At 68.2% G+C, this 12,820-nt stretch overlaps 2 protein-coding genes across 9 annotated transcripts; one reads left to right on the top strand and one right to left on the bottom strand.

The window, feature by feature from the left end:
- Positions 1-3,680: 3,680 nt before the first annotated feature.
- RASSF7 (Ras association domain family member 7) lies at positions 3,681-6,251 on the bottom strand. Of its 2 annotated transcripts, none has more exons than XM_055301020.1 (6): positions 6,170-6,251; positions 5,519-5,644; positions 4,621-5,330; positions 4,412-4,540; positions 4,255-4,336; positions 3,681-4,172 (listed from the first exon to the last, which is right to left on the bottom strand). In XM_055301020.1, exons 2-6 carry the CDS (start codon positions 5,640-5,642, stop codon positions 4,141-4,143), a joined length of 1,077 nt encoding a protein of 358 aa, XP_055156995.1. In that variant the 5' UTR covers positions 5,643-5,644; positions 6,170-6,251; the 3' UTR covers positions 3,681-4,140. The 2 variants fall into 2 exon arrangements, with proteins under 2 accessions (XP_055156995.1, XP_055156994.1); XM_055301019.1 differs by lacking the exon at positions 6,170-6,251 and adding an exon at positions 5,887-6,148.
- Positions 6,252-6,462: 211 nt separating this feature from the next.
- Positions 6,463-12,766, top strand: LMNTD2 (lamin tail domain containing 2). 7 transcript variants are annotated; one of them, XM_055301296.1, is made up of 15 exons: positions 6,463-7,113; positions 7,557-7,624; positions 7,994-8,201; positions 8,280-8,432; positions 8,823-8,910; positions 9,045-9,200; positions 9,468-9,539; positions 9,620-9,708; positions 9,976-10,271; positions 10,664-10,775; positions 10,890-11,079; positions 11,165-11,269; positions 11,357-11,553; positions 11,682-12,009; positions 12,336-12,766. In XM_055301296.1, the coding sequence occupies exons 1-15, from the start codon at positions 7,037-7,039 to the stop codon at positions 12,474-12,476; spliced, it is 2,280 nt and encodes a 759-aa protein (XP_055157271.1). In that variant the 5' UTR covers positions 6,463-7,036; the 3' UTR covers positions 12,477-12,766. The 7 variants fall into 7 exon arrangements, with proteins under 7 accessions (XP_055157271.1, XP_055157274.1, XP_055157272.1 ...); XM_055301297.1 differs by having other exon boundaries at positions 7,036-7,624; positions 11,702-11,871; positions 11,957-12,009; XM_055301298.1 differs by having other exon boundaries at positions 7,036-7,624; positions 11,682-11,871; positions 11,957-12,009; positions 12,336-12,467.
- The last annotated feature ends 54 nt before the right edge of the window (positions 12,767-12,820 follow it).

Genomic DNA, 12,820 nt, shown 5'->3' with positions numbered 1-12,820 from the left:
CCGCAGCCCCGCGCTCCATGTGCGTCCCGAGGGCGCGGCGGGCTACGTGCGCCCGAGCCCCTCGCGTCCCGGAGCTACCGGCCGGCCTCGAGGGCGGTGGGGCGGGAGCGCCTCGGGCCGTACCACCCGCCCGGGCCGCGGGGGAGCCGCCCGCACGGCCGCAGCCCGGCGCCGGCAGGCCCCGCCCGGCAGGTGGCGGCCCCGCCCCGAGGCCGACGTGCGGAAAGGAACGCGCCGGCCGCGCCCGCGAGGGGCCGCGCGGCGGTGGGCGTGGCGCCCCGCCCCCTCCTCGCGCCCACTGGCTGGGGAGCAGCGGGGCGGGCCCGGCCCGACCGGCCATTGGCTGCGAGAGCCGCACATTTGCATATGGGCGGGGCGCCGGGGGCGGGCGGGCGCCGGGCGCGGAGCGGGCGGGGGGCGCGCGGGGGCGCCGGGGGGCCCGCTGCCGCCGCCGGATTTGGGCTGAGCGCCGGCGACGGCCCCGCTCCGCGGCTGCAGGTGACGCGCGAGGGGTCCCGGGCCGGCGGGCGGGGGCTCGGACGCACAAGTTGGAGGGGAAGGAGGGGTCGGGGGTGGGGGCCGGCTCCTCCGTCCACCCGGGGTCCCTCCAGGCGCAGGGCAGCCACTGCCCACCGCACACTGCGCTGCTCTGGACCCACTGTGCGTGTGACAGCGGCTGATCTGTCCCTGGGCAGCGCGACCGCCTCGGCCCCCCTGGGACCCTGCTCTGTCGGGCCGGGACAGCCAGCCCAGGTGGGAGGGCGAGCGCCCAGGCGGGCAGAGGCCAGGGCGCCCCCGAGGCCCGGTCCGCCCGGCTGCGCTCAGCAGGGGTGGGGAGGAAGGGGTAGCCTCGTGGGGCTGCGCAGCCCTCCACTCGCGGGGCTCACGTTGCGCCAGCTGCGCCATTGGAGGGAACTTTCATTCCTTGTGTGTCTCAGGGGCCGCGGGACGTGCAGAGTTGCGGGATGGCCCTCGCACTACTGCCGAGCTGAGGCGGCCCTGGGCAGACCCGGGGCCCCCAGGCCCGGAGCCCCTACCATCAGCCTCTTGAGGGCCACCTCGGGGAACCTTCTTAAGGAAGATGGTGATGGATTTGGCTTTTTCGGTGCGTCACTGCCCCTTCAGCAAGGCCGCTAAAGGAGTCGGAGTGACAAGGACCCACTTGTGGTGCCCAGTGACATGCCCCTCCCACAGGTGGTGGGCACCTGCCAGAGATGCCAGCCTGTCTGCGGGGGGTTCTCTGTCCACTGTTAAGATCTGCCGCTGGCGCTGGGAGCCGGCCCAGAGGAGCGTCCAGACTTGCGGGACCAGGAGGCCTGCAGCGCTGGGCTCCTCCCAAACCGTGGGGGGTGATGGCTGGAGCTGGGCCTGCACTTGTCAGAGCAGCCGGAGGGAGAGGCGGGCTTAGGTGAGACCTTGCATGGACTTCACTCACCTGTGGAGGGACCGTGTCCTGAAGGTCACTGTGGGTGTACTGGGGGTCACACCCAGCAGGCCTGGCAGGGCCAGGTTCCGCAGGTGACGGGGACCTTGTGGGTGGCCTTGGCCCCGTGAGCCCCAGTGTTCTCAGCCAGCCCACAGGGTATTTTGCAGGGGGGGCCGTGCGGGAACTCTGCGGTCGGGAGGGGCTCCGGTGCCATCCCCAACCTGGCCTGCCCCTGCAGAGTGACAGTGGCTGCCCCGGTCTTTACACCAAGCGGGGTCCTGTCTCACCTTGCTGGGGAACTGGCCTGACCTGGCTTGGTCCTGCCCTGCCCTGGAATGATGTGTGTGTGTGTGCCCGGGGCCGGGGGCGGGGAGCTGGGCCTCTCAGCACCGCGTAGCTCACGGATTGTTTTCAGAGTGCAGTTTAAAGCTCCAAAGTAGGGATCCCTGGGTGGCGCAGTGGTTTGGCGCCTGCCTTTGGCCCAGGGCGCGATCCTGGAGACCCAGGATCGAGTCCCACATCGGGCTCCCGGTGCATGGAGCCTGCTTCTCCCTCTACCTGTGTCTCTGCCTCTCTCTCTCTCTCTGTGACTGTCATAAAAAAAAAAAAAAATTAAAGCTCCAAAGTAAACTTTTCAGCAACTCCAGCGTTTGCTTAGTGATTTGAAGCACTTCTGGCAACTTTTTGGGGATGTGGGATTCGGGCCACCTGCAACAGCCACAGAGGAGGAAGGTTCTGCATTCCCCACCTCGGAGCGCAGCAGCCACTGAGGACCTCTCCAAGGCTTCTTCAACCAGCAGGAGCCCAGGGACAGGTCCCTGGTGAGGTCTTCACAAGGAACAGGTGTTCCCTGAAAACAGACACAGGAGACCAGGGGTGCACAAGCTCTGCCAGCGCCGGGACTGCTTCCTTTTGGGGGTGGGAATGCCCAAGAGGGGGAGGGCATGGGCTCATCCCCAGCGAGCACTGGCTTTGCCCTGTGCTGGCCAATGTGCTCAGCTGGGGAGAAGACCCTGTGCTGGGGCTCAGGGCAGGTGCCCCGAGGTACACCCAACCCTCCTGAGCACAGGTGAGGGTTATGAGTGGGGAGAGCAGGCCCCTTGGACCTGGTGGCAACTGCCCTAGCCCCAGCTTGCCCACCCAGGGCACGACACAATCAGCATTTGCAGTCCAGGCTATACGCCCATGTGACCTGGCATTTGGCCCCGTCAGCCATGGGCTGCTGTGAGGTAGATGGTGGGCTCAGGTGGGACCCGAGGTAGGAGCCAAGCAGGGCTGAGGGCCTTGGGAGTGAGGAGTCTGGGCCAGAAGCCCCCTCCTGCTGTCTGGCCTGTCCAGTGGCTCCCTCTCCCGTCCCATCTGGGGCGGGAAGTATCCATTCCTAGTTACCCCCCAGCCCCCACCAGCTGTGCTCTGGGTGGCTTCCTTTCTCCTTACTCGGGACTTCATGTCCCCTACAGTTGGCCCCAAAAGAAGTAGGGAACACCGGGCCCAGCTCAGGAGCCACTCCAGAGGGCTCAGTCCCTCCCAAAGTTCAGCACAAAGACCGCCATCATCTAGGGTGCCTCCACCTGTTCCCAGTGGTTGCTCCGAGCCCGTGGGTCCTAACCATCACTAGCTGCAGTGCTCACAGGTGGGACCCGCAGCCCACCCCACCCGCAGTCACCCGGGGTCAGGATGAACACCATGACTTGGACATCTCTCTGCCCTAGTTTTGAGGCTGCAGGAACACAGCAGGGCCTACACACCTACCTGGGAAGTGGAGGGACCTACAAAACTCCTCTGGGCAAAGCTCCTTGGTCCCAGCCAACCAGGAGTCTGGGGACCCGCCCCCACAAGCTCGCAGTAAACCTCAGTAAACCTGATAGGCAGGTCTGGCACGTCCTTGAGTCCTCACATCTAGGAGCCACCCCAATGGGCTGGCTCCTGGAGTAGGCCAGAGGTGGGGAAGCAGACTGGAGAGGGTCCACACAGACGCCCAGGCCGGGCTGAGGCTGCTGTAAGGCCCACACTGTCCAACTTCCAACCCAGGCTTGGGCGGCCAAGGAGAGCCCCTGGGGATGGATAGGCACAGCAGCTGAAATCTGAGGCCCTACAAGACCCAGCTTTGGACCCCACTGACCAGTGGTCCTTGAGAGACTTCCTTCTCAAGAGCCTTGGCTGTGGCCAGCCCCAGATAGTTTGGGGGACTCCCTGTGACCCTGGCTGGTCTCAAGTGTTGGCCCCACAGACTCTGTCCAGTGCAGCCTCAGGACACACTCAAGCCATTTGGGGCAATTTATTGAGGTTTTAAGGTTGGGGGAGGGGAGGCAGCACACCTGTGCGTGTGCACGGGCATGGTGAAGGGTCCCCCCACAACGTGAGCACACATCCACGGGTGGAGCAGTGTCTACACATCTCCCACCCCCAGGAAGGAGCCACAGCCCTTGAGGCGTAACGAATTCTGAACGTTCCCCCTTCTCCAGGGGGCTTGGTGGGCTTGGCAAGGGCCAGGGCAGACGTCCTCAGCCTCCCCCCTGCTCCCCACAGCGGAAACCCCAGGCTCGGGGGCATTCTGTCTCAGGCCCAGGGTGCCAGGGCACCCCACTGCACGGAGAATGAGTCCTCTGGGGCCGCCCACTCTCTTGTCCGGGCCAGGCTGGCCTTGTCCTCGCTTGTGTCATGGGAGCCCGGGGTGGGGCTGGCAGTGGACGTCCGTTCCGGGGCAGGAGCCGCTACCTCCAGGAGTTCTCCCTCATTGGGGCAACTGTGGGAAGGACATAGGCTGAGGGGCCTGGGGAGGCCCCAGGAAGACCTTGTCCCGCCAGAAGAGGGGAAGGCAGACGTACTCTCTGGGCTCAGGCTGGACACTAGAGCGGGATTCTGGGCGGTTCTCGCGAGGGGCTCTTCTCTGGCCGGAGGCAGAAGGTCCTATGGGGACAGTAGGTCAGCTTGGAGCTCGGCTGGGCCTCCCCCCAACCAGCCTCCCTCCAGGACCACTCTGACCTGTGTGCTGGGGGGGCCCCTGTCTGGCCGCGGGGGTGGTGGCAGCGCAGCCCCCGTCTGCTGGATGAACTGCTGCAGGTTACACTGACGGAGCTCCCGGTTCAGCTCCTCGAGTTCCTGGGCTTGGGCCTGGGGCACATGGATCCTCAGGGGACCGACCTTGAGCCCAACCCCAACGTGGGCAGGGGCTCGGGGGCCCGTGGGCTTACCTGCAGGGCATGCTCGGCGGCCTCCAGGGCCCTGCTCACCAGGGCCAGGCTGCCTTGCACCTCCGCACTCTGCCGCTCTTGGGCAGCCAGGTCCTGGCGCAGGCGTTCGGTGGCTGACGCTGTGGGCGAGGGCGGCCCAGGGGCCTCCGAGGCCAGATGCAGTTCAGCCTCCAGGGCACGGGCCTGGGCATCCAGGGCCTGCAGCCGGGCGGCATGCTCGGCTGTGGCGGCGCTCAGGGCTTGCAGGCGCGCCTGCCCCTCACGCTCCCGCGCCTGCTCCCGCCGCAGCTCCTGCTCCCAGAAGGCCTCCTGACCCAGCTCCACCGCGTTCCTCCGCACCCTGCGCTCCAGGCCCTGCAGGTCCGCGCAGGACCCTGGCATTGGTGCTACGGGGGCCACAGGCTCCGGCAGCGCGGGGCTGGTCAGCCCAGGGCACCCGAGGCCGAGGGTCAGTGCCTTGCGCTGCTCATGGCCCAGCGCCGGCCGGGACTTCGAGGGGAGGCTGGCACGGACTGAGCAGCGCTCGGGAGGGGGGCAGCTGTCTGAGGAGGGCCTCCCAGCGAGGCTGGGCCCTGTCCGCCTCAGGACAAACTGGACATCACTGGCAAACTGTCCACAGGTAGCCTGGGCACCCACGGGACACTCCTGAGGCAGCAGCTGCCGCTCCTTTTCTCTGAGACGCTGCACAAGCACAAAGCGGCCCGTCTGGCCTGGGGTAGGAGGACACGGGTCAGCCTACGTCCCTCCCCCGACCACACACACCCTCCGTCACCTGGCTTGAGGAGTTGGGGGAGGGCAGGGGGATCAGCAGCCAGCCCTACCCCCCCCGGGGGGCAGGGGCCGGGTCCAGGCCCACCTCAGGCCCACCTGTCGGCCCACCGTGCCTGGAAGGACTCACCTATGGCTTGCGCTAGTGCGATGACCACTTCCTGACAGGTGGTGTGCTCCGAGACCCCACAGACCACGCGCTGTATGCCGTCCACCCACACCTTCAGCTCCATGGCTGCCAGCCCCAAGAGCATCCCTGTCCGGCAGGGAGGACAGAGGCTTCAGGGTCAGGCCCCGCCTGCCCCCAGCTCGTCCGGCTGGCTCTCCCGTGCCCGTTGTCGGGGTGGACGTAGTGAGACCAGCCCCCCCGGCCGCCAGCCACTGCCCCTCCAGGAGCACTTGGAGGCTCCCCGCTCCGCAGCCGGTTCTCGCCCCGCCCCACTCCCGGAACAAGGCGAACCATTAACCAGGTCCAGGACTTCCTGCCTCCCCGCTCACCTGGCTCCGAGGGCACTGCCCCTCCCGCGGGACGCCGTCCTCGGGCACCGCAGGGCGACCGCAGCGAACGCGGCTCCCCGCTGCCATGGGAACGCCCCCTCCCCCGCGGCTCACGCGGCGGCGCCCGGGGCCCCTTCCCGCTCCCGCCAGCCGCCGCGCTCGCCCCCGGGCCGCTGCAGGTGCGGCGCAGCCCCCACGGCCGCCCAGCCCGCGCCCTCCCGTCGGGGCTGCCTCCCGAGGCCGCGGCCCGCACGCGGGAGGACCTGGGGCCCGCGCGGCTCACCTGGGCGCCCGCCGGCCGCGGGGACCCACACTCCGCGGGCTGCCGCCCGGCGCCCAGCGCCGCCGCAACCTGCCGCCTCCAGCGCCGCGGGCGAGCCCCGGCTCGCCACTCCATTGGCCTGCAGCCCGAGCGCCCCGCCCCGCGCCGCCCCATTGGCTCCCGCCGCCGCCCCGCCCGCCCTGCGCCGGCGCCCATTGGCTCCCCCGCCTGCGCCCCGCCCCTCCCATTGACTCCCCGCCCGCCCCGCCCCCGGCGGCGCCCAGGTGTGGGCGGAGCTCGGCGGGGCGGAGGGGCGGGCCGAGCCTGGTCCACGCACGCCCCAGGACCGCGAAGCACGCGGAAGCGCGTCCCCGGCCCGCGGCGGCGCGTGGGACAGGTGTCCCGGGCCGCCTCCCTCGGAAGCCTCCGGCCCGATGAGTCTCTTGCCCAGGGAGGGGCTCCGGCGTGGACCCCGCAGCCTCTGCGCCCGGAGGGGCCGCCGGGGGCCCAGGGCCGGGGGCCCACCGCCCCGCCTCCATCGGGGCGGGTGCGGGGGGCCGCGCGGGTGGGGGAGCGGTGAGCCCCGCGGGAGGCTGGCGCGCGCTGGCCTCTCCGGCTGCAGCCCTGCCGACCGCCCTGCTGGGGAGAACGCCGCCCTCAAGGGCCGGGCTGGCCAGACAAAGACCCTGAGCTCCCCGCCTTCCTGCCCGCAGCCCCTGGAGACGGGCACACCCGCACCCCGTGCCCTGGGGAGGCCGAGCCCAGGACACCTCAGTGCTGTCCAGGACCAGGCCTTCCGAGACTGCTCCGCTCCCGCATGCTGGGCCCGGGGGTCCTCCTGCCCACCTGCTCCCCAGCACAGGAAGTCCTACAGAAAAGCCGGGGTGAATGAGCGCGGGGCGGGGTGAGGCTGGAAGGCGTCGGTCTGTGTCAGGTCTGCCGCCTCATTTCTGTTCTGGGCAGAGGTAACTGTTGTCGTGGTTCTGAGAGTCCCCAAAACTCCCCGAGGTGGTGGAGATGGACTGGGGACGGGGAGGCTCCTGGCTTGGGGGTTACGTAGGTGGGCTTCGGCCTCTGAGTGCCGAGAGGCTGTGGGAAGCACTCAGGAGGGGGCTCGCAGCAGGTGAGGGCCTGGCAAGCTCCCATACACGGGGCAGCAATGCCCCCGATGACCGCTGCTGCCATAGTCAGGCTGTGGGAGCCTCCCCAAGGCTGGCACACTGTGTGTGACTATGCAGGCCTTGCTGGTCACTCTGGGCCCCTGGGGCCTGCTAAGGCCAGCTGGGCAACAACCCCGCCTCTCAGAGTTTCTCCTTCAGGCTGGGTCAGGAGGTGGGTCCAGGTCCCAGGGCCCTGCTCTGGGGTCTCCCTGGAAGCTCCTGGTAACAAACAGCCCCTCCCCTTCTAGGTGCTGGTATCCATGGCAACACTATAGAGCCTTTCTTTCCCTAGGTCTGTTTGGACTTCAGGCCTCAGGTGAGTGTTGGGGGTAAGGCCTGGGCCTGGGGGCATCACAGGCAAAGGACCAGGACCTCGGGTCCTAGAAGGCAAGGATGATAGGGGGAGGACAACAGGAAATGTGCAAACGCCCAGGTGACACATTGCGGGGGGCGAAGGGGTGACCTGCTGCCTTGTCCTGGTCAGAAATACACAGACACGGGCGTACACATGACCAGCAGTCCAGTGTCCCGTGGGGTGCGTGTGCACACCTGCATACACGTGCCTCTTTGAAATGGTGCTGTCTGGGGCGGTCAGACGTGGGCACACACTCGCAGCCACATAGGAGAGCCCCACAGGGGTATCCACACATGGGACACGAGGACGACAGCCACACCATCCTCTCAGCTCTCCCAGGAACATCGGGAATGGACCCTCAGTCTTGCCAAGAGGCTGAAGAAGCCAAGAAAGAGGCCCCCTTATCCCTTGTGGGCCAAGCACTGGTCAATGGCCCCCGGGAGCCTCCGGCTGGCACACTCCAAGACCCAGTGGCTCCCAAGTGCCCACAGGACACGAAGCCCAGCTCTTCACGGGTGGTCTTCTCCACCAACCTGCAGTAAGGGAGGGAGGGAGGGGTGGTCAGCCACGGGGGTCTGGTCAGCCAGAGGGCAGGGCCTGATCACTGGCATTGCAGGTTGGCCCCTGAGTCCCTGGACCCTCGCGCCCTGCGGCTGCTGTGGGGTCAACGGGAACTAGAGATCCAGGCTCTGAGGTGGGCCATCCAGAACCGCCCGGATGCCCGGCACTGCCATGTCCTGCAGGAGGTGGCTGGGATCCCACCTGAGAGGTGCGCAGCAGAGTGCTTGGCCCGAGCTCCTGGTTTTCGCCTGACCCTATCCCAATTTATCCCAACCCCTGGGCCTGACCAGCACTCCAATTTAATTCTTATCCTGACCGTACCTCTAGCCTTAACCCTCACCTGGACCCTCACCCCCCACCCTAACCCTGAAAAAGCGAATATGCTCTGAATGTACTCAGACCCTAACTCTGAATACATTTACAGCCACTGGACCTAGACCCCCACCTACAAGCCAGACCTCCCAGAGCTGGACTTGGCCTGGCTCAGTGGAACTCTGGGCCCTTGGGCCCCCAATGTCAGTTAAGGGGAGCCCCTCCTTCCCCCCTCCTTGGCTGCTGACCTCAAGGTGGGAGCTGCTGAGATCGCCCCTTCCCCCAGGGGTGCACGCAATCAGGAAAGGTTCCTGCAGAACAAGGTTCAGAAGCTGACTCTGGAGTTGAAAAAGCAGAAGGAACAGGCCCAGCTGGTGAGGGGCAGGTGGGATCAGGGAGTTGGGCAGGGGACCCAAGCTGGGGTGAGGATCAGGGCCCAAGCAAGGGCTGGCCATGGGGGTCGGTGCCTGGAGAAGACTGTGCACACCTCTGCGCTCTCCTGGAGCAGGAGAAGTCCCAGCTGGAGGAAAGTGTGCTGCAGACCACCACCAACATACAGCAGCTGGAGGCTGAGCTGCAGGCCTTCCAGAAGTCCTGCCTCCTGCAGCTGGCCCGCTCCTCCTGGGTAGGTCGCATACTGCGATCTTCCACAGGCAGTGTGGAGGTAAGCTCCCCTCAGCCCACCGCCCTGCCTCCCGCGTCCCCTCCCCAGTCCTCGGACGTCCCCTGGACAGCCAGGGTCTCCCCTCCAGGTGAGTTAGCCCTGGCCTGCCTGGGAAGCCTGCCCCCCCCAGCCCCGCCCCACCCCCAGGGCTGTGGGGAGGAACACCCGGCAAGTGTGGCCTCAGGCTTGCCTCAGGAGCGGTGAGGTCAGAGGGGAGAGGCTCCTTCCCATGGTGCCTGCCCACTGGCCTCCACTCCCCTCTGGTAGGTGGTAACCGCAGAAACCCTGCTGGAACTCAGCGACCTCCCTGAGAGCGACCAGGGCCCCTCTGCCAGGGAGGTGAGCAAGGCTCCCCACGAGCTTTCACAGCTGGAGCCCCGTGGGAGGCGAGGGCCACATGCCTGTTGCTTCCTGGCCAGGGTTTCCGGCTGGAGGATGTGGACTGGAACAGCATTGCCCAGCGGTATCCTAACCTCTTCACCAACATTGAGTGCAGCTCAGACCAAAAGTAACTGTGCCAGTCAGGCAGTCCTCCAGGGGCACGGGGAGGGCGGACCCCAAGGTCTACCCCAGGTGTCCTGGCACAAGTCCCCTACGCCTTCCAGGGCAGCTCTCCCACCTGCAGGGCGAGGTTCATGGTGAAGGGAAAGGGCTCCCGAGCCCTCACAGTCCATCCCGGAGGCTCTTCCCCAGGCCGGGCCCCTGGCTGCCCCACCCACCTTGGGGGGGCTAGAAGCCCCAGGCAGCAAGCAGATCAGCCGACTGTGGCCCACAGGCACCCACGGCCCCTGTCACCCCCAGAGGCCTCACTGTCGGGTGAGTGGGGCTCGGAGCTACGTAGACGACACATGGAACAGCGTCTCAAGAGTGTTGAGTGGAGTACCCTGCCCTTGGTGGGTACTAGCAGCTCAGGGGGCACGGACTCTGGCTCCAGCAGTGGCCAGCTGGCTGCGCGATGCCGAGTGCGGAAGGTGACAGGACGCCCACCTCGCTCGCCGGGCTGCAAGTCTTCTGAGCCCACCGAGGCCCACTCGAGGAGCTTCAGCCGGGACATGCAGACACAGACTGAAGGTGGAGTGGGTCTCCCCCATGACCCCCCTCCCCCCCCACAGGGCCATAATCTCGGCCCAAAGCCCTACACAGCGTCCCCCAACAGCTTGACCTTCACAGCAGCCCAGGGCGAGGCTGCTGGGGCCTCTCCGGTCTCACTCCTGGGGCCAGGGGGGTCTCGGGTGATGCTTGCTGCTGCGGAGGCACCCTCATGGGAGTACCACCCCCTGCCCCCGGTTCTTGGAGTTATCCCCCTGCTTCCCTCAGCCTCCAGGGTCCCGCCATCCCTCCTGCTCTGGATCGGACCCCCGGAGCTGTTCTCCCCAGTCCACCCTCAGCGTGCTGCAGGTCAGTCTGGCCTTGCATGACATGTCCCCAGTGGATGCTCCATTTGGAGGTGCCCCTTCCAACAGGTCTCCTTTCCCCGGATCTCCGGAAAGCCCATCAGGACCAGCCTGGCAAGACTGTCCTGACGGGGGAGCCCTGTGCAGGTCCAGAGCACGGGCCTCCCAGGCACCGCTGGAGGTGAGGGGGTGACCCCGCAAGGCCACAGCAGGAGGGGGTCTGCTACCGGGGGCGGCGGGGGTAGAGTGCCCGAGCCTGTCTGCAGTGCCCCTACCCTCCCTGCTCCCTGCCCAGCCCGACGGGTTCCTGCCTGAAGATCATGGCTGTTAGCCGCCGGGACAGGTTTGTACGTGTCCTTAACCAGTCGCTGGAGGAGACCGTGGACCTGAGTGGCCTCATGCTGCAGCAGCTCGTGCAAAACTTCCCTGTGTGCATGTACCGCTTCCCGGCGGGCACGCTGCTGGCGCCTTGGCACCACCTCACGGTGCGCCCCACTGCCTGCGAGCCCTCGTGGCACCGCTGGGACCCCCCCACTCCTAACCCTGCCACCCCCCTGCCGCGTGCACCAGGTTTGGGGCGAGGGGCCCCGCAGCACGAAGAAGCAGTTGCCTTCATCCTTGGGATTCCACTTCAACCGAGGATGCGTGACTCTCCTTCTGAACCCCAAGGGCGAGGTGAGTGTGCATCTCAGTCGGGGGCGGGGTGGGGGCGAGCCCCGCGGCGTGGGGGTGACCTTCGTGCCCCTCCCGGCTGCCCCACAGGTCCTGAGCAAGTATCAGGCCCCCCACGGCGTGTCCCGCGGCTCAAGGATCTTCGTGGACAACGCCGACTTGTCCATTGACCGCTTCCCGCTCCCAGAGGCCGGGCGCGCCGCCGCCACCTTGGAGCAGATGCCCGGGACCCAGCACTCGCACGCAGGCAGGGCGCGGGAGCCCCGGGCCAGACGGCGTAGGCCCCAGTGAGCACCTCCCAGCCTCCCCCCTGCAAAAACGGCCTCCGCAGAGTCCCTGCGAAGGACTACTCCCCAGCCCCAGCCCCGGTCCCCTTGGGGCCGCCCCCCACCCCGTAACTCAAGACCACCTCCAGGCCTCCGCCCTGCCCCCCAGGCCCCTTCCGTCCAGGACCGCCCTTCCCGCGGGGGGCGGGCTCCGCGTGTCACGACGCCCTCGCCCCACCGGGACGCGGGGCCCCTTCCCGCGGCAGAGCGCCAGCAAGCTCTTCCGCCCGCCCGAGGCCACCGGGACCCGCGCGCCGGAGCGCCTGCCCGCCATCCCCGGTGAGGACGCGGACGTGGAGGGCGGGCGGCGGCAGGGAGGGGGAGGGGGAGGCCGGTCGACCCCATTGGTCACTGGCCCTCGCAGAGGCCGGGCTGTGCCTCGAGGACCGCCAAGCCAGAACGGAGCCCAGGGTCCTGGTGAGTGCGCGCGTGCGCGGGCTGTGCCCGGCGCCCCGCCCCCTCCGCGCCCCTCCACGCGCCCCCCCCGCACTCCGAACCCCCACGCCCTCCTCTGCCCCGCCCCCCTGCGCCTCGCCCCTATACGCCCTTCCTGGCCCCGCCCCGCCCCGGCCCCGCCCCACCATGGCCCCGCCCCCACGCTCCCTCTACCACGCCCCTCCTGGCCACTCCCCGCCCCCACGCTCCCTCTGCCCCGCCCCTCCTGGCCCCACGCCTTCCTGACCACGCCCTTCACGTGCCCCGCCCCCTCCTGACCACGCCCCATCCACGCCCCGCCCCCCCAGCGCCCGCAGGTGTGCAGGAAGACCGTGGACCGGAGCTGCCCGATGGTAGCGCTCTCGGTGCAGAGCACGGCTGAAAGCAGATTCGGCTTCCGCTTCCTGCCCTGCCCGCCGGTTGCCGCGGGCCCTAACGTACGGGTGTAGCGGGTGCGAGGGGTGCGGGGGGTGTGGGGTGCGGAGGTTGGGTGCCCGGACCGAGGGGCGGCGCTGGGAGAGTCGTGGGAGGCAGGCCGTGCCAGCTGCATCATATATTGACCAACGTCACCAACGAAGTAAACCGCATTTATGTACACCGGAGTCAAAAAGGATTCGCTTGGTTTTGGGGTCCCTCGCCCCAAGGGAAGGGAGCTGGCCGCCCGTCCCGCGTGGGCGAGAAGCCGCACTGGTGCCCGGGGATGGGAGGCCTGGCTGCACACTGGCCTCCGGAGGGCCTGCCGGCGCGCTGCTGGCCTCCCCCCCCCCCCCCCCCCCCCCCCCCCCCCCCCCCC

This window comes from Nyctereutes procyonoides, unplaced genomic scaffold, assembly GCF_905146905.1.
Source record: "Nyctereutes procyonoides isolate TBG_1078 unplaced genomic scaffold, NYPRO_anot_genome, whole genome shotgun sequence".
NCBI classification, from domain to species: Eukaryota; Metazoa; Chordata; class Mammalia; order Carnivora; family Canidae; genus Nyctereutes; species Nyctereutes procyonoides.
This window is presented reverse-complemented; position numbering and strand designations above follow the sequence as displayed.